General features: G+C 47.6%; 1 protein-coding gene across 6 annotated transcripts in view; it reads right to left on the bottom strand.

Moving 5' to 3' along the window:
• The window catches only part of TENM2 (teneurin transmembrane protein 2), a 4,009,156-nt gene that overhangs the window by 362,031 nt on the left and 3,622,615 nt on the right, over nucleotides 1-24,510 (bottom strand). For all 6 annotated transcript variants that reach the window (XM_075344552.1, XM_075344547.1, XM_075344548.1 and 3 more), the window contains one exon: nucleotides 17,984-19,598. In XM_075344552.1, the coding sequence (XP_075200667.1) occupies nucleotides 17,984-19,598 (1,615 nt within the window). The remainder of the gene's footprint in view (nucleotides 1-17,983; nucleotides 19,599-24,510) is intronic.

The following is a 24,510-nucleotide window of genomic DNA, read 5'->3' as shown; positions in this document are numbered from 1 at the left end:
ACAGTCATGACTGGGGCCGCAGCTGGAGGGATGAAGAGGAGGACGCACAGGCACAGGTAAGCGCTCCAGAGGAGCCGAAGAGAACTTGTACAGTAATTTTACATGGGCTGTGGTGGGGGAGGGGCGGTGTTATTTTACAAGGGGCATTAAGAAGCGGTGGAGGACTTTATGGAGCATATTATGGGTCAGTGGGGGACATAATAAGACAGTGGGGGTTATTATAAGGCAGTGGGGGACATTATAAGGCAGTGGGGGACATTATAGGGCAGTGGAATGCATTATAAGGCAGTGGGGGACATTATAAGGTAGTGGGGGACATTATAAAGCAGTGGGGGACATTATAAGGCAGTGGAAGGCATTATAAGGCAGTGGGGGACATTATAAGGCAGTGGGGGACATTATAAGGCAGTGGGGGACATTATAGGGCAGTGGGGGACATTATAAGGCAGTGGAAGACATTATAGGGCAGTGGGGTCATTATAAGGCAGTGGAAGACATTATAGGGCAGTGGCGGACATTATAGGGCAGTGGGGGACATTATAAGGCAGTGAGGTACATTATAAGGCAGTGAGGGACATTATAAGGCAGTGGGGGACATTATAGGGCAGTGGGGACATTATAAGGCAGTGGAAGACATTATAGGGCAGTGGCGGACATTATAGGGCAGTGGGGGACATTATACAGAAGTGGGGGACATTATAGGGAAGTGGGGTATATTATAGGGCAGTGGGGGACATTATAAGGCAGTAGAAGACATAAGGCAGTGGGGGACATTATAAGGCAGTGGAAGACATTATAAGGAAGTGGAAGACATTATAGGGAAGTGGGGGACATTATAGGGCAGTGGGGGACATTATAATGCAGTGGGGGACATTATAGGGCAGTAGGAGACATTATAAGGAAGTGGGGGACATAATAGGGCAGTGGAAGACATTATAGGACAGTGGGGGACATTATGAAGCAAATTGGGACATAATAAGGCAGTGGGGACATTATAGGGTAATGGGGGATATTATGAAGCAAATTGGGGCATTATAGGTCAGTGGGGGATGTTATGAAATAAATTGGGACATTATAGGGCAATGGGGGACATTATGAGGCATCAAGTATTGTGGAAGGCAGCATAGTATAATGAAGAAGAGGGGGGGAATTTATACAGGGATTTAGTAAGGGGGAGATATTATAGAAAGGGCAAATGTTTGGGGGACATTATGGAAAGGGGCACTTTGTTGGGCTGTTTTGGACAGCAGCAGTGTGTGGGGGGATATTTTGTGCAGGACGCAATTACCAACCCCTTCTCATTCCACTTGTTTCCCCAGACATTATTAAATAAAAGGGGTCAGGATGAGGGACATAGATTATTAGTATATGGTGGCATGTGGGGCATAATTACTATATGGGGCCAGAATGAGGGGCATACATTATTAGTTTATGGTGGCACGTGGGGCATAATTACTGTAGAGGCAAATTAGAAGACATTATTACTGATGAAATATAAGTTAATTTTGAGGATACTGTCTCCAATGGGGGAACAAGAGTCTGACATAGTGTAGAAATTGGGGAAAAAGTGTAGAATGTGCTCTGAGAGTGATAAGTTATAGGTGACTGTTATTTTCTGTAGAGTAGGGTCATGGCAGGAAGAAGTGATGGCGGTCAGTGCCGGATGAAGAGAAAACGTGAAGATGAATAAAGTCAGCTAGAGACGTCACTGGTAAGTCAATGTATTACATGTACACACACACTGTACACTGTATACAGAGCTCCTGTGTATAATGTCACTGGTGATCACTGTATTACCTATATACTATATAACAGAGCTAGTGTGTATAATGGCACTGGTGAGCACTGTATTACCTATACACTATATACAGAGCTCCTGTGTATTATGGCACTGCTGATAATATTAGTGTTATTAGCATTGTATTTTTTATTCATGATCATTATTGTAGTATTATATGTCCTTGTGTGGTAGTAATATGTCATTTGCTCATTTTGTACTGATATTTGTCTTGTGTGTGGTATTATTTGGTCATTATGTGGTGTGGTTATAGTGTCACAGTATTTCTCCCTTGTATGTGGTTGTATTCGGTCACTATGTGGTCTGATTATGGTGTGGCAGTATTATTCTCTTGTATGTAGATATGTTCAGTCATTATGTGGTGTCTTTATAGTGTTGCGGTATTTCTCCCTTGTTTGTAGTAATATTCGGTCCCTATGTGGACTAATTATGGTGTGGTAGTATTACTCTCTGGTATGTGGTTCCTTTTGATCACTATGTGTTGGTAGTATGTTATCTGGTCATAGTGTGGTGGTATTTCTCCCTTGTATGTGGTATTATTCGGTCACTTTGCGGTCTGGTTACGGTGTGGCGGTATTTCTCCCTTGTATGTGGCTGTATTTGGTCCCTGTTTGGTGGTAATATGTGGTCTGGTCACGGTGTGGCAGTATTTCTCCCTGTATGTGGCTGTATTTGGTCACTATTTGGTGGTAATATGTGGTCTGGTCACGGTGTGGCGGTATTTCTCCTTTGTGTGTGGCTGTATTTGGTCACTGTTTGGTGGTAATGTGTGGTCTGGTCACGGTGTGGCGGTATTTCTCCCTGTATGTGGCTGTATTTGGTCACTGTTTGGTTGTAATATGTGGTCTGGTCACGGTGTGGCAGTATTTCTCCCTGTATGTGGCTGTATTTGGTCACTATTTGGTGGTAATATGTGGTCTGGTCACGGTGTGGCGGTATTTCTCCTTTGTATGTGGCTGTATTTGGTCACGGTTTGGTGGTAATGTGTGGTCTGGTCACGGTGTGGCGGTATTTCTCCCTTGTATGTGGTATTATTGCTCATGGTATAGTGGATTGTGTTGTGTATGGAGATCACATTTTCTCTCTATAAGGGAGAGATTATTTCCAATAGAAATTAAATACTTAAACATTTACCCCTCCCTGTCCTGTGATTATTTCACTGCAGTAAATATGCACTTACAGAGGTTCTCCAGTGAAAACAGGTAATCACCTTTACTAAGGCCACGTGCACACACTGAGTATTCAGTGAGTTTTTAACCTCAGTATTTGAAGCCAAAACCAGGGGCGGTAAAATCAGAGAAAGTGAAATAGAAACTCGGCAACACTTCTGCATTTATCACCCACTCCTTATTTTGGCTACAAATACCGTATTTTTCAGACTATAAGATGCACCGGACCATAAGACGCACCCTGGTTTTAGAGAAGGAAAATAGGAAAATAAAATTTTAAGCAAAAAATGTGGTCATGACACACTGTTATGGGGCGAGGATCTGCTGCTGACACTATTATGGGGGTAATATCCCCAAATTCTCTACTAAGGTACCCCATCCTGGTAATGATCCTCCTGCCTTGTGTATATATTTATGTCCCTCATTCTGGTATAGCCCCATCTTGCTATATACTGCATCCTGGTATGTGCTCCCATCTTGCTATATACGCCATCATCCTGCTCATATACCCCCATCATCCTGCTCATATACCCCCATCATCCCATCATCCTGCTATATGCCATCATCCTGTTCATATACTCCCATTATCCTGGTATATGGCCCCATCATCCTGCTCATATACCCCCATCATCTGCTCATATACCCCCATCATCCTGCTATATGCCATCATCCTGTTCATATACCCCCATCATCCTGCTCATATACTCCCATCCTGCGGCACACACAATAAAATAAATAAACGTTTACATTCACCTTTCCTCAGTCCACGCAGCGTCGCTTCTCCTCCTATCTGTGCCGGCAGTGCTGTGGTGAGCCGGCCACGTTCCTTGCAGCAGTGCGATGTATTGTTCTCCAGTCTGTCGGCACGGCTGTGAAGACACACGTGCGCACAGCGATGACGTCATCGCTGTGAGCACCGCTAGTCTCCAGTCCACACAGCGCGGCAGGCAGACTGGAGGACATCGCGATGCTGCAGGGGAACAGTGAGTACATTAATTCACTGCACCCCGTGCTGATGATGATGCGCGGGGAGCAGTGAATACAGCCGAGCATGATGACTCCAGGCTGTAGTTGCCAGAGCTGATCACGGCCGACTGTTAATTATGCGCGCGTCCCCGCCCATCATCCCGCCCACCTATCAGCCCCGGCTTCAGCGCTGAGAGATGGGCGGGAGGATGGGTGTGCATATGTAATGAGCGGGCCCACGTGGTCACGGCAGGCACTGCTGCTGCCTGCTCGTGCCCCCGATGACCCGCTCCACCGCAGCACCCTCATTCCCAGCAGCCATGCCCTAAATTCAGACCATTAGACGCACCCCACACTTTCCCCCAACATTTGGGGGGAAAAAAGTGCGTCTTATGGTCCGAAAAATACGGTACTGATGTAAGATACTGACCAAATACTGAAAGTGTGAACATGGTCTCAGGATAAGTGATAACTTATTCATCAGTGGGGAGTGGACCGATTGCTGGGACCTGCACCGATCGTGCAACTTTTAGCCCTCATTACACTGGAGCTCGTGTCTGATTCGACCACTGATCCATTCATTCCCTCAGTGGCTGCGAGCGCTGTGCTTGTTTTTATCTGGCTGGTCCACAGATGATGAATGGAGCTGCGGTCACACATCCCACCTGCCACTGCAAAAAGTTCCCCAATCTTCCGATAGGTGCGGTTTCCACTGGTCTGGTTCCACCGATCAATAAGTTATCACCAACCTACCCTGTAGATCGGTGATAACTTGCTTTCACCAAAGACCCCATTACTGCAAACTACTATAATTGTACTTCCCAGTTATGGTGCACAATATAGATGTGCAGGAGCCGCCTGTGTATACAGTCAAAGCAACACAATAATGGGGTAACGCTAATGGGCGTTTATATTTAGCTGTAGGGAGGGCCCCTGGAGTCAATTTCCCTGGTGGGCCCCAGACAGCCCAGTCCGACCCTGCCCAGAGGTGACTTATTGCCTCGAGGAGGGGGAAACATACACAATTCTTGTGGCTTTCAGTGTCCACCCCAAGTATATCCGTTATGTGCTATTTATATATATATATATATATATATATATATATATATATATATATATATACCAGCTCACCCGTTCAAGCTCAGGATGTAATAAATGTTCCTGTTTCCTCTAATAATGCATGGATCCAGACTGGGAGCAAGTCCTGGCTATGCAGAAAATAGAAGAGATCCAGCAAAGAAATCCAGGTGGCATAAAACTTGTACATTTATTAGTAGAAAAAATTAAACATATGACAGAGCTGAGGACATAAAGTAAATGCAGGACAAATGTATCACGGACAACACGTTTCAGCGGTGAAAGCCTCCTTCTTCACGATCCAAGGTAAAACTGAAACTAAATGTGTGCATGAGATGTAGTGCGGGTAATTTACTCACCTACCACTGCTCTCTCTGGGGTCCAGCAACGGTCTCCTTTTCTCAGTGACATCGCTGCGCTACAGACTCTCCGGGACAAGCTGCTCTGCATGTCCCAGAGGTGACTTATTGCCTTGTGGAGGAGGAGGGAACATACACAATTCTTGCACAGGGGCCCTTGGCTTTCAGTGATTTCTGTATTTAAAATATCACTATAATAATGATCAACTCTATGCACATTTTATGTCTATTGTGTGCATTTAACATTAGGGCCTGTTTACACTCTTTTTCTTTATTGTATCTGGTGCGTTCTGCCTGAATGTTCAATGAAGTCATAGGTTGCAATGACAGGAATGGAGTTCAAATTAATTCATTCCATGTGTGTTCATTTTTTCTGAACATGTCTGTTTGTTCCATTAGCCAAACTAAAGTAGACATTTTTAGAAGAAAAAACACAAACTGAGACATCAGTCAAAAATCAGATTGAAAATTTCAGAAAAAAAACAAAACACAAATATAATTCATTTAAACTCCACTTGTGTCATTGTAGTTTGTGGGGTATTTAGGCAGACCCTTTGGACACACTGCAGAAGTGAAGTGTGAAGCAAGTGATGTATACTATTAGGCAATATAGAGTAATCTACTATACTATTCCAAACTATCCCAGTATACTGGCCATACAACGGCCAGAAGACACTTTTTTATATGGAACCATAGCATGTCAATTCTTTCAATATTTTTAGAGCATTTTTCCTCTATTTAACTGAATAGGAAACAAAAACGCAAGTGAAAACGATACAAAAATGCAATGCAAGTAAAAACACATAAAACACGTATGTAACTGTACACAGCATTTTTCCTGCCAATACCCTGGCTTTTGATGCACAAGAATACACAACAAAAAGAGTGCGTTTACACATATGTGACGCCCTGGACTAGTAAGGTCGTCACAGGGTTCTGCACAATCTTTCTCTTCCCATGCAGGGCTCAACCCCCCCATGGTCCTGGGAACCCAACCTGCAATAATGTCACCTAGGGGTCAGAAAGATTGGTGGGATGGGGGAAAACAGCGAGGGGGGAAGTGGAACACAGAGCACAGCTGACAGGCAGAACAGAAGTAGCTCCCAGAGAGAGAGGAGCTGGGAGTCGCAGCTCCCTGAAGTTTAGTGGTAGCCCTCGAGCTGAGAGGAGCTCTGAGGAAGCTGGGAATTGTAGCTCCCAGGGGAGAAGCAGACAAGTTCACAGATGGTGGTCTGGACCTAGAGGAGTCGGACCCCCGGTTGCAAGGGATTGAGGCTAAGTGCCTGGGACCTGTCTTGGCGGACGGTCAGCAGCCTGGGCCTAATCACCGGTCTGGGACCAAAGGCACGATGGGGTACACGGACCCTAGGTGGGGGAGAAGCTTCAAGCAACCCGGCAATTAATCTGCGGAGGACAGGGCCTATATGGACTGTTCCCATGAAGCTCAGAGATCGGGGGCACTAGCACAACGAGGGGGATAGGGCTTTCCAAATAAGCAGCCCAAGCGTGAGCTCCTTAGAGCAAGCTCTTCTACTTAGCCACAATGGGGAGTAGGGCCCGGAAAGCTCCAAGCTGACGGGCCACAAAGGACACTCTAAAAATAGTGTGCCAGAAGGCAGGTCACGGGCCACCAGGCAATGCTGCAGGGAACGGGACCCAGACGAGCTCTCCCAAGAGGGCTGCAGCACCCAGAGACTTGGTTTACCCTGTTGTCAGCGTCTGCTTTATTGCTGAGTGAGTACCTGATTAACCCCTGCAATAAGTGACCCTGCACTCCCCCTGCATCCCATCCCACCATCCAGAGGCCTTCCCTACCCGTGGAGGGTAACGTCATCTTACTGCCCCACTCCATCACCCCAGGTACTCCCAACGGCAGCGGCGGTACTCCCAATTACCGTACACCACGGGTGGCGTCACAAACTATATCTCCCCTGTAAATAGCCCCCTTCTTTATTTGGGTGTGACCCTTAACCCCCGGGTCCGAAGACCCTCGAGAAACGAGCAGTGACATCCGGATCCGAGCGGTTCGACTGCTGCCGGGGCATTACACATACACTAACAGGAGTTTGCTGGGAATGTAAAGAAAATGAGGATAAACAGAATAAACTCCCCGTGGCTCCAGCAACAATGCTCCGGTGGTCTCTGCCAGTCTTGTAAACGGCGTTGGGGTGGAGGGACTGTTTACCCAGACCCAGGCTTTTGTTTCATACCTTCAGGTAGTTATTATAGGCTTTCAACCTTGGGTTACAATTGTATTATTGTTTACAACAGGGCAGTGGAAACTTTAGTCACAAGGCACTTTACTTTTTCCTTGGCAGCTTATTGAATGTATTTAGTTTATAGTGTATGTATGGGGATTTTACCAGCAGCACTTTTCTATGTAATCTATTCTATTTATGGTAGCCAGGTTATAATATATGCAATTATTTCTATGTAATGTCCCTCCCTAGATGTGAATTTTAATATTTCTTGGTATCTAATTGTGTCCCTCAGGAAAATTTCTGTTTTTTAATGTTCAAATGTGTTTTTAATTAATGTAATAAAATTGATATTTTAAGCATGAACCACTTATTTGTTTCCTTATTGGGGGACAATTGTCTGTGTTGATCTTGTATACACAGACAGACTGTATACACAGACTGTACACACAGACAGACAGTATACACAGTATACACAGACAGTATATACAGACAGATAGTATACACAGACAGTATATACAGAAGGTATACACAGACTGTATACACAGACAAACAGACAGTATACACAGACAGACAGTATATACAGTCAGACAGTATATACATACAGATAGTATACACAGAAAGATAGTATACACAAACAGACACAGTTTTTTAAGACAGACAGTTTAGACAGACAGACAGTATACACAGACAGATAGTATACATAGACAGCATAAACAGATAGTATACATAGACAGACAGTATACACAGATAGTATACATAGACAGACAGCTACACATTGCACACTACACAGGACATACATATCTTATACATAACACATACAGACAGCACATAACACATACAGACACATGATTCACATTATACTCACCTGCCCGTGATGCAATTCAGCACCCTCCCACGCATCTAGCTGAGGCAAGGCAGGGGCTGGGGTCGGCAGGCCCCCCCAGTCTGAGATCTTCATCAGCTGACCTGGCTTGGATCAACGCCCGCCCCCGGGCTGAGATCAGTGGGCCCCCCCGGGCTGAGATCAGCGAGCAGGCCACCTCACCCCCCCCCCTCCAGTCTGATATCAGCGTCCCCACCCCGGGCTGAGATCAGCAAGCGGGCCACCTCACACACCCCCCCTCGCCCCCCCCGGTGATTGTCTTCAGCTCAGAGCGCTTAATTGACCCTCTGGCTGCCGCATCCTCGCCACCTCTGCCACTGTTACTTGCAGGAGTGTAATGAGGTCGCAGAGTGATAACCTCACCACACTGCTGCAAGGTCCAGTGATGACGCGCCCTGCTCTGCTCCAATCACCCTGCCTCCACTCCACCACATGGCTAATTTGCATGCTCCGCCCCGTCGCATGCAAATTAATCATGTAAGGAGGTGAAGCGACACCGCCGGGCCCCTCTGCTGCTGCTGTGACTGGGGCCTGGTGAAGAGGAGGGCCCCGTCCTGCCGGGGGCTTAATAAAGATAAGTATTTACCCCGGGCCTATCCGGGCCCCCTCTCTTCACCGGGCCCCCTACACCAGGCACAGTAGTAATGCCCTGATGGCGGCCCTGCTCCTGCCCTGACAAGGGCAGTAACCAAGTGTGGGAATAAATTACCCCAAAACAAACAGACCCTCCCTATGCGTTTCTTCCACAATAACGTGGATTCCTCATAGGAACGAAAATAGGGGAACAAAGAAAAAGGGGGTTACAGGGAGCCTGCAGGGGCAGGATATAGTGGGTTGGCAGATAAATGCTTCAACTTCTGATAGCAATTCCCCATTTAAAACAAACCAAATTTAAACCTCCCGCCTGATCAGACTACATTTGTGGTCACTTCCGGGTAACTATAGTGATAGGCATCCAATATTGTTCGATTACGCATGTGCTTTGACATATATCTTCAGACCACATCCGCTTAGCGTACGGCTGACTTCTGGTTTGCGTACAGCAAACCAGCTCCTCCTATCCGACATTACATAACAATGACCAAGCAAGTGCTGCATCGATGGCAAATGGATGTATCACTATCACCCCAGCTATTGCTGGGTAACCTTATGTGCACCCGCCCCACAGTGCTGCTAGTCACCAGAAGTGTGTTATGTCGACTCCTGCGCAGACGCCAGACACATAACAAGCAGGCAAGCACGTAAGTATGATCCACCGGACAAATCCCCTGCAAAATACAATGTGTTGCCTAGCAGTGTCCATACAAGCACAGTATATATAGTAGGCAGAACGGTACGCCAAATCAGGGACATCATTCAATAAGATTGCGCATAATCAGACCACATTCACGGTCATCACCCGATATATACGGTATTTGTTTATAAGGTATTATAAATGCTCAAACCTAGTCACTACACATAGAATTACAAACCAATTGTCTTCAATTGGACCCCTTTAAAATTATGCAGCTTTTTTTTAAAAATCATTTTTTTTATAAAGGTGAAATGTATCCCCCATATCCATGAAGCACCTCTGTATTATCAGAGTGAATAGGTGTCAGCTTGAATAGGGGAATTGATATAAAGGATAACATCTTAATTATCCTAAAATAAGGCAGGAATATTTGTGGGGAATTGGCCATAGAATTTGGACTGACTACCTCTTTGTTAGGCCTCCGACACACTCTTGTGAAAATCATGCATGTGTCGCGAGACACGTATTTACCCTGCGTGTTGCGTGTAGGTAACTACGTGTCTCTGGTACGTGCGGGCCACGTGTGTTCTCTGTGTGCTATCCGCGATAACACACGAAGAACCGGTAATTTGCATACTCACATGGTCCTTCCTGCTGTCTGTGGTGCTGATCTTCGGCTCCAGCCCTGCCGTTTCCCCGCTGCTGCCGGCTGCAGTGAAGTGAATATTAAATGAGTATAATGAGCGGCGGTCGGCAGCAAGTAACAGCAGCGGCAGAGACAGGAGGACAGGAGAAGGTGAGTAACAAATTTTTTTTTTTACTCTGACATGTGTGTTTTCTCCGGCGCATGTCACACGGGACCGCATCCACACTACATCCGTGTGGTACAGGTGCGGGCCGTGTGACACCCGTGCTGCCGGAGCAACACGGACATGTCAGCGTTTTTAACACATGGAGACACGCAAGTATGGAACGGACACACGTTCCGTTCCAAAATACTTACGTGTCTCCTAACCATAGGGATTACCTAGGTCCCCGTGTGCACGTGTCTCCGGTCCGTGTAAAAAATGGCACACACGGACCGGCGGCACGTGAGTGTGTCGGAGGCCTTACATGGAGACAATCGATTTGTATTTCTATCTGTACTGGCTTGGATTGTGCATTTATGATATCTTATACACAAATACTTGTACATATTGGGTGCTGACCGTGAATGTATTCTGATTATGCGCAATCTTATTCTGATTTGGCGTACCATTTTGCCTATTATATTTACACAAGCTTGTATGGATGTTGCTAGATGGCACATTGTATTTTGCAGGGGATTTGTCCGGTGGATCATACTTATGGGCTTGCTTTCTTCTTATGTGTCTGGCGCTTGTGCGGGCATTGCTGGGTGACATACCGTGCTTCTGGTGACGTGCAATACTGTGGGGCGGGAGCACGTGAGGTTACCTAGCAGTGGCTGGGACACTAGTGATATGTCCATTTGCCATCGATACAGCGCTTGCGTGGACGTTGCTACGTGATTTCGTACACACCGCTAAACAAATAGTGACATTGGATGGGAGGAGCTGGTTTGCTGTACGCAAACCGGAAGTGAGCCGTACGCTAAGCGGATGTGGGCTGTATATTTCAAAGTGTATGTGTGACACCCCGGCAAAACTAGGTTGTCACAGAGACTGCACAAATCCTTCTGGTGCAGGACTCCATCCTCCTTGGCCTAACAACACAACACCACACACAGGTAACACCAGCCACAAAAGCCTAGTCACCCCCCCGGGACAATAGGGGCACACCAGTGGGCAGGACCAGGCAGATGAGAACGCCCACCTAGGGGTCCTGAGGTGTCAGGGGAGGGAACACGTGAGTGAGTTAGGGAATGGAGTAGAGAACAGTCTGGAGAGAGGAAGATAGAGGAGTGTGAAGTGGTAGTCAGGGGTTGGAGCGCCTGGACTACCGGACTACCTGAGCTGACTAGGTGGCAGACAACAGAGCAGGGCCACAGGCGACGGTGACGGCGATCCGGTGGCGGGAGACCTTAAGTGGACCGGGGCAGGGTTGTAGCCCACCGGTGCCGACAGCGGGAATCCGGAGTCCGGAGGCTGTGCACAGTCGGGGTACCTGGACCCCAGGGCAAGGACCGCTGCTAGCCAGCAGGGGACAAGGTTACAGATCTTGTCCCACGAGTAGCCCAAAGAGCGAAACTGAAGCCCAACGCGGGGGATAGGGTGTCCGCCAGAACCCACAGAGATCCCAAGGGTCAGAATTTGCAGGCAAGGGCTCCCACTGTACAGAAAATACAGGGAGCGGATTTCTCCCGTTTTAAGTGGGTTAAGTCAACACACAAGAAACTACAAGTGCAGGAGAAAGGGCCCCTGCCCTGTCAGCCCATGTGTGGGACCAAGCACCGGCCTTGGTTTATCACATGGAGTTTGTGTGATTTATTACCACAGTGAGTACACCGGTATCATCTGGTCCATTTATAAAGACTGCTCCCTGCAATCCCGAACCATCCTCTGGGCCCCAGTACTACACCTCCCCTACCAGTGGAGGGGATTCCACCTTGCTGCCCCACTCCATCAGCCCCGGGCATCCCATACCAAGGCAGCGGCAGTGTCACCAACCTATCACCGCAACCCACGGGTGGCGTCACTGACAAACTCTTCCCCTGTAAATACCCTCTTTTCTGTTGTTGTGGGCGACGGGCCGCTGCTCGAGCCCCAGCCACGATCCCGGATCCGAGCACCTCGGGTAGCCTCCCCTGACGTGGTCAGTCACCCCACTGCCCGCGACATATGCGTATTCGAACAATATTAGATGTCTATCTCTATAGTAACTCTGAAGTGACCACAAACACGGTCTGATCAGGCGGGAGGTTTAAATTTGGTGAGTTTTATATGGGAAAATGCTATCGGAGGTTGAAGCATTTATCTGCCAACCCACTATATCCTGTCACTGCAGGCTCCCTGTAACCCCCTATTTTTTGTTCCCCTATTTTTGCTCCCCTGAGAATTCCACATTATTGTGGAACAAACGCATAGGAAGGGTCTTTTTGTTTTGGGGTAATTTATTCCCACACTTGGGTACTGCCCTTGTCAGGGCAGGAGCTATACATGGACACAACAGGGTTTAATGTATCGTTACCTGTTCTGCAGCTTCCATCCGGATACCTGTGATGAAAGATCTCAATTTCTGGGTGAGATCAAACATTTTATATATGTACTAGAAGGTGGCCCGATTCTAAAGCATCGGGTATTCTAGAATTTATTGTGTAGTTAATGTATAATTTTTGTAATATATATTAGATGTTGTTGTGTGTAGTTGCCAAGTGTTTGTGTAGGGGCTGTACATGTTCTGGGTGTTGTCTGGGTGTGGCGGGAGGTGAGAGCGGTGTTGTATGTGTGTTGCGTGTGTTGCGTTGTTTGTGGAGTGTTGTGTGTGTGTTGCACGGTTTGTGTGTGTGTGGTGTGTTTTGGGGTGAGGTGTGTTTTGTGCAATGTGTGTGTTGTGCGGTATGTGCGTATATTTATGTATGCCGCGGTGTTTGTGTGTTGAGTGTTGTGTGTGTGCGTTGTTGTCTGTGTGTGTGGGTGTCTGTGTAGGGCGGTGTTTGTGGTTCCCAGTGTGTGTGTGTGGTGTGTTGTGCAGTGCGCGTGTGTGTGTGTGTTGGGGGAGGTGTGCACCTCCCATTGTGCTCCATCCCCCATGCTGCGCACCCCCCATCGTGCTCCATCCCCCATGCTGCGCACTCCCCATCGTGCTCCATCCCCTATGCTGCGCATTCCCCATCGTGCTCCATCTCCCATGCTGCGCACTCCCAAACGTGCTCCATCCGCCATGCTGCGCACCCCCCATCGTGCTCCATCCGCCATGCTGCGCACTTCCAAACATGGTCCATCCGCCATGCTGCGCACTCCCAAACGTGCTTCATCCGCCATGTTGCGCACTCCCAAACGTGCTCCATCCGCCATGCTGCGCACTCCCAAACGTGCTCCATCCGCCATGCTGCGCACTCCCAAACGTGCTCCATCCGCCATGCTGCGCACTCCCAAACGTGCTCCATCCGCCATGCTGCGCACTCCCAAACGTGCTCCATCCGCCATGCTGTGCACTCCCAAACGTGGTCCATCCGCTATGCTGCGCACTCCCAAACGTGCTCCATCCGCCATGCTGCGCACTCCCAAATGTGCTCGATCCCCCATGCTGCGCACTCCCAAACGTGGTCCATCCGCCATGCTGCGCACTCCCAAATGTGCTCCATGCCCCATGCTGCGCACTCCCAAACGTGGTCCACCCCCCATGCTGCGCACTCCCCATCGTGCTCCATCCCCCATGCTGCGCACCCCCCATCGTGCTCCATCCCCCATGCTGCGCACCCCCCATCGTTTCCATCCCCCATGCTGTGCACCCATCGTGCTCCATCCCCCATGCTGCGCACTCCCCATTGTGCTCCATCCCCCATGCTGCACCAGCATCAGCCTCTCTGCCCGCAGCATCAGCCTCTCTGCCCACAGCATCAGCCTCTCTCCTCCCAGCATCAGCCTCTCTCCTCCCAGCATCAGCCTTTTCTGTCCCCAGCATCAGCCTCTCTCCTTCTAGCCTACCCCAGCCTCAGCCTCCCCCAGCCTCTCTTCTCTCAGCCTCCCCCTCCCAGCCTTCCCCAGGATCAGCCTAGCCTACCCCAGCATCAGCCTCTCTTCTCTCAGCCTCCCCCCTCCCCCTCCCAGCCTTCCCCAGGATCAGCCTCTCTCCTCCCAGCATCAGCCTTTTCTGTCCCCAGCATCAGCCTCTCTCCTTCCAGCCTACCCCAGCCTCAGCCTCCCCCAGCCTCTCTTCTCTCATCCTCCCCCCTCCCAGACTCCCCCTCCCAGCCTTCCCCAGGATCAGCCTAGCCTACCCCAGCCTCAGCCTCCCCCAGCATCAGCCTCTCTTCTCTCAGCCTCCCTCCTCCCCCTCCCAGCCTTCCCCAGGATCAGCCTCTCTCCTCCCAGCCTCCTCCAGCACGCCGTGCTCCTCTGCCGACACTCACAGATCCGATCGCATACACTCACACACACACACACACACACACCCGATCGCATACACTCACACACACCCGATTGCATACACACCCGATCACATACACTCACAGACACCCGATCGCATACACTCACGCACACACACATTGACGATATTGCACATACGCGCTCACACTCACAACATCCGGAGATACCACATGCTTCTGGCCATGTGATCCTCCGGCAGGTCCTGGAAGCTCACAGCACAGTATCGGCACCGAGAAGCAAGCGATATCCCAGGATGTTGTGAGTGTGTGGATGCAATGTGATGTGTGTGTGAGGTGTATGTGAGAGTGAGTGTGATCTGATGTGTGTGTGTATGTGTGTGTGTGTGCTGTTATGTGTGTGTGTGTGTGTATGTACCGCCGCTGCAGGACCTTGATGCGCTGGTAACTATGCTACCATGGTTACCAGCGTATCCTGTCCCCCGCTCGCACGGGAGCCCACACCAGCATACGCCGGCCAGCCCCAGCAATGCGAGGGTATGTGTCGGCTGGGTTTGCGGCGTACGCTGATGTGGGCTCCCGGGGGTACAGTACTCACCTGTGAGTCGTGGCTCCGTGACCGTGTCGGTTCGGGGAATGCGTGGGGGGGGGCGGGGCCAGAGCTAGCGTGCATTGCATGAGGGGGGTGGGGCGTGGCGTGGCCGAGTTGCCAATGCCTGTAGGGTGCCGGGGCGAGAGGCCAATCTGTGGGGGGGCGGAGCCTGGGCGAGCGGCCGGCTAATCCGTGTGGGGACGCAGCCTGGGCGAGCGGCCAATCCGTGTGGGGGGCGGGGCCATGGCGAGCCCAGCGGCCAATCAGCTTTGTGTCACCGTAAGGACACAATTTTGGAGCAAGACAGACAGACAGACAGACAGACAGACAGAATAAGGCAATTATATATATAGATTTGTGTATGTTTTTATAGTTAGTGTAATTGCACTGTATTTGCACTGTGTGTTTTGGTTATGCTCCTGCATTTCGTAAATTATCTATTAAAAGGTATATTTTAAATCTTCATAGCTTAATAATTACTTGATTCAGAAGAAGTACCTGTTTTTCCATCTGCTGTCATATTGGTGGAAATTGGCTGAATATTGATCGTGTGAACCTAGCCTATGGGTGAAGTCAGATGGCAGTATAGCTTGACAGAGGATCGCATTGCGATGCTCAGATTGGCTGGCGGCTCTCATGACCTGATCGTGACAGCGTGCATTTCTATGCAGCTCTCACACTCAGCTAAGGAGGCTGACAGCTAGTGAAGAGCGAGTGTATTCGTTACTATTCGCTATTCGCAGAATAGTACAGTACTTGGGCTATTCGTTATATAGCGAGTAATGGTGTATTTGCCGCGCTTTATTCAGATGTCCTGCCAGCCAATTTGGTGTCTGATTTGCAGCCACTATACATGTTGGGCTTCTTAACCAATCACAGTAATGCCGCAGCCATCTTGGCTGTAGCATTACTGTGATTGGCTAGTTGCCACCATTTTCTGCACAGTACATTGCCAGCGTCTCTCTCCAAACGCTTCATACTCACCGATCACTGGCGTTGCGTAGCTGTCACACTGCTCTCGCTGCCTCTCATTCTTCTTCCCTACCCGCTCATTAGCCTCAGTACATATTCACTGCTTCTCTGCTCACCAGCATCTGTGATTGGTTGCAGTCAGACCTGCCCCCACGCTGACTGACAGTTCTCTGTAACCAATCAAAACCGCTGGAGTACAGAGGCCAGAGTGCTTCAGGTCACCAGAGGTCATATCGTGGGAACCTGGGTATGACCGCTGATGAACTGAGTGACATCACTGCTGCCAGATGGGTCCTTCTTGTGAGTTTTTTCTAGAGCCTAGAGAGATCGGACATGTTTGCGGTCTCTCCAGGCTCAGATGTAGCAGAGCCAGGACCGTCATGGAACCTCTTGTGGATTACCTCGGACTTGGGTGTTTTGGGGTTAATAAAGTAGTGAAAGAGGGTTTTTTGTATTTTATTCCAAATAAAGGATTCTTTTGGTGTTTTTGCTTATTTTCTTTCACTTACAGATTAATTATGAGAGATGTCTCAGAGCCGCCTGTCGTGATCAATCTAGGACTTAGTGGTTGCTATGGCCTGCCATTAACTCCTTATCACCGTGATTGACACCGCACTAGGGTAATGGAGATGAGCGAGGTAAAGCTCCGGGACGGTCACATCTAATGTATGCGACAATTCCGGGCGGCTGCTGGCTGATATTTTTAGGCTTGGGGGATCACAAAAACGTGAGTTTCCCCAGCCTGAGAATATCAACCCTCAGCTGTGAGGCTTTATCTTGGCTGGATATCAAAATTGGGGGGCACTGCATGCCGTTTTTTTAAGTTATGTATTTTTTTTTACTGTAAGATATAGACCCGCCCACCGGCGGGTGTGATTGGTTGCAATCAGACAGCTGTCACTCAGCTTGGGGCGGGTCTGGCTGCAACCAATCAGAGGGAGAAGCAGTGAATATGTGATGAAGCTAATGAGCTGGTAGGGAAGAATGAGAGGCCGCAGGAGCAGCGTGACAGCCGTGATTGGTAAGTATGAAGCGGAGTGAGAGAGAGAGAATCAGTGGCGTAATACTGTGACATCTTCATTCCCAGAAACCATATGTGAGTCAGAAATGCATGCAGGCATTTTCTCCAGTCTCTCCCCATTCAGTTTCATCACTTTCCCATCTATTTTAGCCTTTTCCTCAGGCCCCCAGACCTCACTGTTGAGTCCAGCAGAAAATTACTCGCATTTCCCATTGACTTGCTATTAGTAATGAATACACGAATATTACAACATACTCGTTATAGTGATTACGAATATTATGGTACTTGCTCAGCTCTACTGACAGCCAGTTCGAGCATTGTCATGTGATCCTTGGACAAATTATACGGTAGTCTGACTATGCACTAACAGTGTTAATCTTGAAATATTCCACCAATAAGGGCCCCACATTAACTTTCACCCTGGGCCCCAATTTGTCTAAAACAGGTTCTAGTCAGAGGCTCCCGAGAGAAAATTTGTTCATTTTCTTCTGGTAGTCCCAGTTACAGTAAGGTGGCCAGGCAGTATTGTAACACTATATACCTGCAGTTTAGTACCATATTTGCAGGTAAATAGCATTTTCCAAGGTGACAGTTTCCCTTAGCTCAGTGACAGTTAAAAAGTAGTTTAATCATTATTAAATCACCTTTATTATATTTCAACCTGACAAATGTCCTTCAAAGACCCTGTTTGGCAGTACTCACTTACCTGTCACATAGTTTTTTAAGTCCATTTCAGTACTTAAAGGATTATTGTTCTTAAACATGTATAAATTGAAAGGAGCAGGGTCCCTTCCAATTTTCCTCCACGTTGTGTAATCGGGAGATATCCAACGTCCCGCCAACACATCATAATCTCTCTGGGCAAAATGCACAAGTTTTGTTAAAGGATCATATAGTCCTCCATGAAACCCAATAATAAGCTGGAAGTTTGGATTGGAATCAAAATAAATTTCACCAAAAGGTGTATACTGCAGCTGTTTAATCATGACTCCATTGATGCTGAAAGCTGCCAGTGGTGTTCCTGTGTTATCAGAGGCAATGTAATATTCTTCCCCGCTGCTGCTCTCCATTGCAAAGAGGTGTCCTTGTAAATCATAATACAAAGAAATGATTTCCGAGTTTGAGTGATTATAAACATGGGTAACTCGTGTTGGGTTGTGGAGATCAGCATAGAAGAGCTGAAGATGGAGACCTAAGTTAGTTTTGCATGACGCTCTACGGCCAAGTCCATCATACCGATATTGTACATTCCATCCAAGAACCTTGTTGTATGCTCTGGTGAGAAGACCTTTTGAGTTGTAATCAAAAATATCTGCACCTCTTTGGTTCAAAAACCCATCATCATCTATTTTATATTGTACATCCCCTAGACGTGTGATTCGGTCTCTGAGATCATATCTGAGTGGTAGAAGACGTACACCATTTCCAGGAGTCAACAAATACAGGTTACCATTTAGGTCATAGTTGTAGCGCCATGTTTGTCTGTCATTAACAGCAACTGTCAACAGCTGACCATCTCCATCGTACTCATATGTGTATTTAGTGGTATTTGCATAGGGACCAAGCTTTAGTTCTCTTTTTATAACTCGTCCCATACTGTCATATTGCACAGTCATCCAATACATGAGTGACCTAAATATTTCATATTGGACTTCTTTGATCCGGCCATGAGTATCAAAATGTTTTGTCAATGTCATTACAGCAGTAGTAATGATCTGATTAACATCATAGTAAATTACCCCAAATTTACCAAAATGTTCAATTTTTCCAGAAATGTCATCATAGCGATACAGTTCAACAGGAAGTGGGGTTTCACTTATGATGGGCTTAATGCTTGCGACACGAAAACTGTTGTCATGGTATGTGTAGTCAAACCTTGCATTCACCATGCCTTCTTCAGAAAATCTATATATTTGTTTGTCCACTAAGGGTCCAATTTTACGATAGCGAATTGTACATGAAAAACCACCACTTTGGAGGTTGACCATTTTTAAAACTCCTGTGGTTTCATCATAGCCAAAAGTAACTGCAGTACTGTCATAAATGATCTCGGATAACTTGGAAAGTTTTCCATATTTATAAAACACTTGTCGGCCAGTGCCAAGATAGGAAGTTTTTAGAATCCGACCATCTTCACTGTAATCAAATATAATAGATGCATTGCTTTCTGGAGGATTGTACACATTCCTGATGTAGCCAATAGATGTATGAGTTGACATACTGTGTCTTGCTACGCTCGGCATAGTTACAGAGTAAAGGCGGTCTGATGAGTCGTATTCAAAGATGTACTGACGCTGACTTTGAAGAAGTAGCACCATAGACTAAAAACAAAAAAAATATTAATTACATTATTTAACAGTAAACACAATGTCCAAAACAATAAGTGTATAAAGATATATCAGTAATCAAATGGCAAAATACTCTGTGTGATGAAGAATATTCTCAAGAGATATGTCTAATATTATGAAATAACATTTTGAACTGTAAATTTTGATGGTAAAAACCACTTATTTTATTATTTTAATGCACAATGCTTGGTACATAAAATTTTATGACAGTTATTACAACAAAATTTAATTCAGTCAAATTGTACATTTTTGAAAAACAATCATACTTGTTGACTTAAAAAGTTTAAGCATATTTTGTTAGAGATACATATATAAAACATGACATTCTGCCTGCAAGATTAAAGTTATGACTACAGCAATAGTCTTCTGTTGTTAACTTTCCCTGAATGCATTTATCCAAGAAAAATCAATTACAGACCAACTTCTCTCATTTTATAGTAAGCTGTTATTGGTTGTGATCATGTGAATTCAGGTTCTGAGATCCCCAGCAAGCATGTCATTAACCAAGCCAAATCATATTGACCATATTGATTGGACACAAGGGTGTTCACACATCAAAGAGTTTATATCAGAAAAGTTGTGTAAAACACTTTGAATAGTCATGACTTTTGGCGTGCTCTTCACGCCAGTTAGAAGCATCTGTGTGGAAATGAGTGGAGCTAGAGAGGAGTTGAGGTAAAGTGTATCTACGCCTGTCTGTGAAGTTTAGCAAAAGTGCCATAGTTTCTTATGCCAGATTTGAAGATCTGAGGTTGTAGGTTGTACTAATCACCTATGCAGGATAACGATGCAATTATTTTTATTCTTCCGTCCTTGGTTTTACAGCACCTCTGTTTAGATAGCTAAAATGAAATGCCCCCAGTCTACAAGATCCCAAACTGGGACAGGTACTGCCACTTCCCCCATACCAGGCGATAACTACAGGCTTCAAACTTTTGATTGGCCCACAGCTTTTGTATATCCCATCAGTATAGTCTGCAGTCACCGCCTATGCTCCTATAGATGAAGGATACCATGACCATAGCATGTGTATCCAGCTCCAACTGGCAACAACCCCCCCACCTGCTTGTCAGTGTCTTAATTACCATAAGCTGCCCCCTAGGTTAGAACTTAGCCCCCGGGAAACACCCCTGAATGCTAAGTGTGCATTGATGGAGGTATTTGCCTGATGCCACGTCCCTCACCTGGGACTGCATGTGAGACCCCTGTGGTGACAGCTCCACTGGGTCTACTATCACCACTCACATAAGGAAATAGTGGCTTAGAGGACAATGGCTTAATTTTGGCAGCTGAGACACTAATAAGAGTAATGGTATGATTGCTTTACTCTAACTACAAATCTTATGCCTGGCATTCTGTGTACCTTAAACTGACAAGAAATAAAATATCTAATAAACATAACACTGAGATCGAAATAACCAGCACTCTGTGATAGAAAAAGCCTACATCCCTTAAGGGCACTTTATAACAGGGACATCGCTAGCGATGTTGCTGGTGAAAGCACTCGTCCCCGTCGGTTGTGCATCATGGACAAATCGCTGCCCGTAGCGCACAACATCACTCGGACCCGTCAAACGTAATTACCTGACTAGCAACATTGCTATGGCCGGCGAACTGCCTCCTTTCTAAGGGGGTGGTTTTTGCAGCATCACAGCGACGTCACTAAGCGGCCGCCCAATAGAAGCGGAGGGGCAGAGATGAGCGGGTGGAGCATCCCGCCCACCTCCTTTCTTCCTCATTGCCGGCGGCCGCAGGTATGGTGATGTTCCTCGTTCCTACGGTGTCAAACATAGCGATGTGTGCTGCCACAGGAACGACAAACAACCTGCGTCCTGCAACAGCAACGATAATTGGGAATAGAACGACGCGTCAACGATCAACGATCAAGGATAAGGTAAGTAATTTTGATCGTTAACGGTCGTTCATGCATTTCACATGCAACAATGTCGCTAACAAAGCCGGATGTGCGTCACGAATTCCGTGACCCCCATGACATCTCGTTAGCGATGTCATTGTGTGTAAAGCGACCTTTAGAACCGTGAACTGCGCTCTACATGAATTGGTCCAATGGTCTTTTTTCTGCAGACAAGTCCTTACACCTGAAGTGTAAGGGTACCTTCACACTTAGCGATGCAGCAGCGATCCGACCAGCGATCTGACCTGGTCAGGATCGCTGCTGCATCGCTACATGGTCGCTGGTGAGCTGTCAAACAGGCAGATCTCACCAGCGACCAGTGAACAGCCCCCAGCCAGCAGCGACGTGCAAGCGACGCTGCGCTTGCACGGAGCTGCCGTCTGGAAGCTGCGGAGACTGGTAACTAAGGTAAACATCGGGTATGGTTACCCGATGTTTACATTAGTTACCAGCGCACAGCTGTGTGTGCAGGGAGCAGGGAGCCGCGCACACTGAGCGCTGGCTCCTTGCTCTCCTACCATAGCTACAGTACACATCGGGTTAATTAACCCGATGTGTAATGCAGCTACATGTGCAGAGAGCAGGGAGCCGCGCACACTGCTTAGCGCTGGCTCCTTGCTCTCCTAGCTGCTGTACACATCGGGTTAATTAACCCGATGTGTACAGCAGCTACATGTGCAGAGAGCCGGAGCCGGCAGCACAGGCAGCGTGAGAGCTGCAGATGCTGGTAACTAAGGTAAATATCGGGTAACCACCTTGGTTACCCGATGTTTATCTTGGATACAGCTTACCTCAGCTGTCAGACGCCGGCTCCTGCTCCCTGCTCGCTTCATTTGTCGCTCTCTTGCTGTCACACACAGCGATCTGTGTGTCACAGCAGGAGAGCGGCTTTGAAGAAAACGAACCAGGGCTGTGTGTAACGAGCAGCGATCTCGCAGCAGGGGCCAGATCGCTGCTCAGTGTCACACACAGCGAGATCGCTAATGAGGTCACTGCTGCGTCACAAAAACCGTGACTCAGCAGCGATCTCGGCAGCGAGCTCGCTGTGTGTGAAGCACCCCTTACTCTAGTACGTAAGTGGAGTATCATTTAAGGTGAAGCACAGTGAAGCATATAACATAAGATGTGCCAAATCCATTAAGTGGCATGCCCTCTTAATGAATTTGGTGCATTGTGTTACTGCACCACTCTCATTAAGATTGATATATGAAAAACAAAGCCTTAATGAACCAAGGCCATACTCATTACTGAATGATGTACTCATCTGCAAATAGTAGGCTTAAGATAGTTCATTACCCATCTTCAGCTGTTTACATACTGCTAAGAAGACTCAACAGCGTCTACCTCCTTAGTTCTAACAATGGGTGGGAAACTTAGGGTACCTTCACACTTAAGCGATGCAGCAGCGATCCGACCAGCGATCTGACCTGGTCAGGATCGCTGCTGCATCGCTACATGGTCGCTGGTGAGCTGTCAAACAGGCAGATCTCACCAGCGACCAGTGAACAGCCCCCAGCCAGCAGCGACGTGCAAGCGACGCTGCGCTTGCACGGAGCCGCCGTCTGGAAGCTGCGGAGACTGGTAACTAAGGTAAACATCGGGTATGGTTACCCGATGTTTACATTAGTTACCAGTGTGAGCAGGGAGCAGGGAGCCGCGCACACTGAGCGCTGGCTCCTTGCTCTCCTAGCTACAGTACACATCGGGTTAATTAACCCGATGTGTAATGCAGCTACATGTGCAGAGAGCAGGGAGCCGCGCACACTGCTTAGCGCTGGCTCCTTGCTCTCCTAGCTGCTGTACACATCGTGTTAATTAACCCGATGTGTACAGCAGCTACATGTGCAGAGAGCCGGAGCCGGCAGCACAGGCAGCGTGAGAGCTGCAGAGGCTGGTAACTAAGGTAAATATCGGGTAACCACCTTGGTTACCCGATGTTTATCTTGGATACAGCTTACCTCAGCTGTCAGACGCCGGCTCCTGCTCCCTGCTTGCTTCATTTGTCGCTCTCTTGCTGTCACACACAGCGATCTGTGTGTCACAGCAGGAGATCGGCTTTGAAGAAAACGAACCAGGGCTGTGTGTATCGAGCAGCGATCTCGCAGCAGGGGCCAGATCGCTGCTCAGTGTCACACACAGCGAGATCGCTAATGAGGTCACTGCTGCGTCACAAAAAGCGTGACTCAGCAGCGATCTCGGCAGCGAGCTCGCTGTGTGTGAAGCACCCCTTATGGCCTGGACTTCTACCAATCTGAACTTCTTATTGATCAGGGGGCACTGTGTATGATAGCCTGATAGCTTTTAATAGGGTTTTAAAACACAGGCTTAATGCTAGCCACTTCATTTACCAGATCCCGGGATTGCCCTCACCTTCACCTTTAACCCTTGAAGAGTGGTTTGAGTGATTTGGGTCCACACAGTAGCAGCTGGCCGATGGAGCAGATTTGCAGAGAGGACAGGAAGCCAAGTCAATACTATGAGATCATGGACAGGAACAGAATTGTCAGGCTAAAGGATAGCTAAAACATGGGTTGAGGTAACAAACATGCTACTGCATTTCAGGTCCTAGCTTCTGTGGCAAGATAAAGCTTGTGGTCCTGATGTCAGGATTTCTGTCCCAAGCTTTGAAAAACAGAATTAGTGTGGATGCCCTTGGTGTAGCAGACTGAGGCCCTTTGTGCTCTTACTGGCCTCTGTTTATGCATTATTCATTCTTCTGAGGTAGGTTTAACCACATCTTTGTGCCTGACTGCAAAATGTGAACCTATCTGAAACAGGGGCTACACAGCACACAGAGTGGTCTCATCTGCCTAAATTAATTAAATGGCTTCATCAGGGGTCACGTCGGATAGTAGCCTGATTGAAGAAACTGACATGCAGCCAAAGCACAATGTGAATATACACTACTGAGATATTAGGGAGAGGTTTGTGAAAGTCCTGCTTACTCCACTCATATACATTAATTGCCAG

The sequence above is a fragment of the Anomaloglossus baeobatrachus genome, chromosome 4 (genome assembly GCF_048569485.1).
Source record: "Anomaloglossus baeobatrachus isolate aAnoBae1 chromosome 4, aAnoBae1.hap1, whole genome shotgun sequence".
In the NCBI taxonomy this organism is placed as follows: Eukaryota; Metazoa; Chordata; class Amphibia; order Anura; family Aromobatidae; genus Anomaloglossus; species Anomaloglossus baeobatrachus.
Note: the sequence above shows the minus strand (reverse complement) of the source record. Positions and strands in the feature narration are given on the sequence as shown.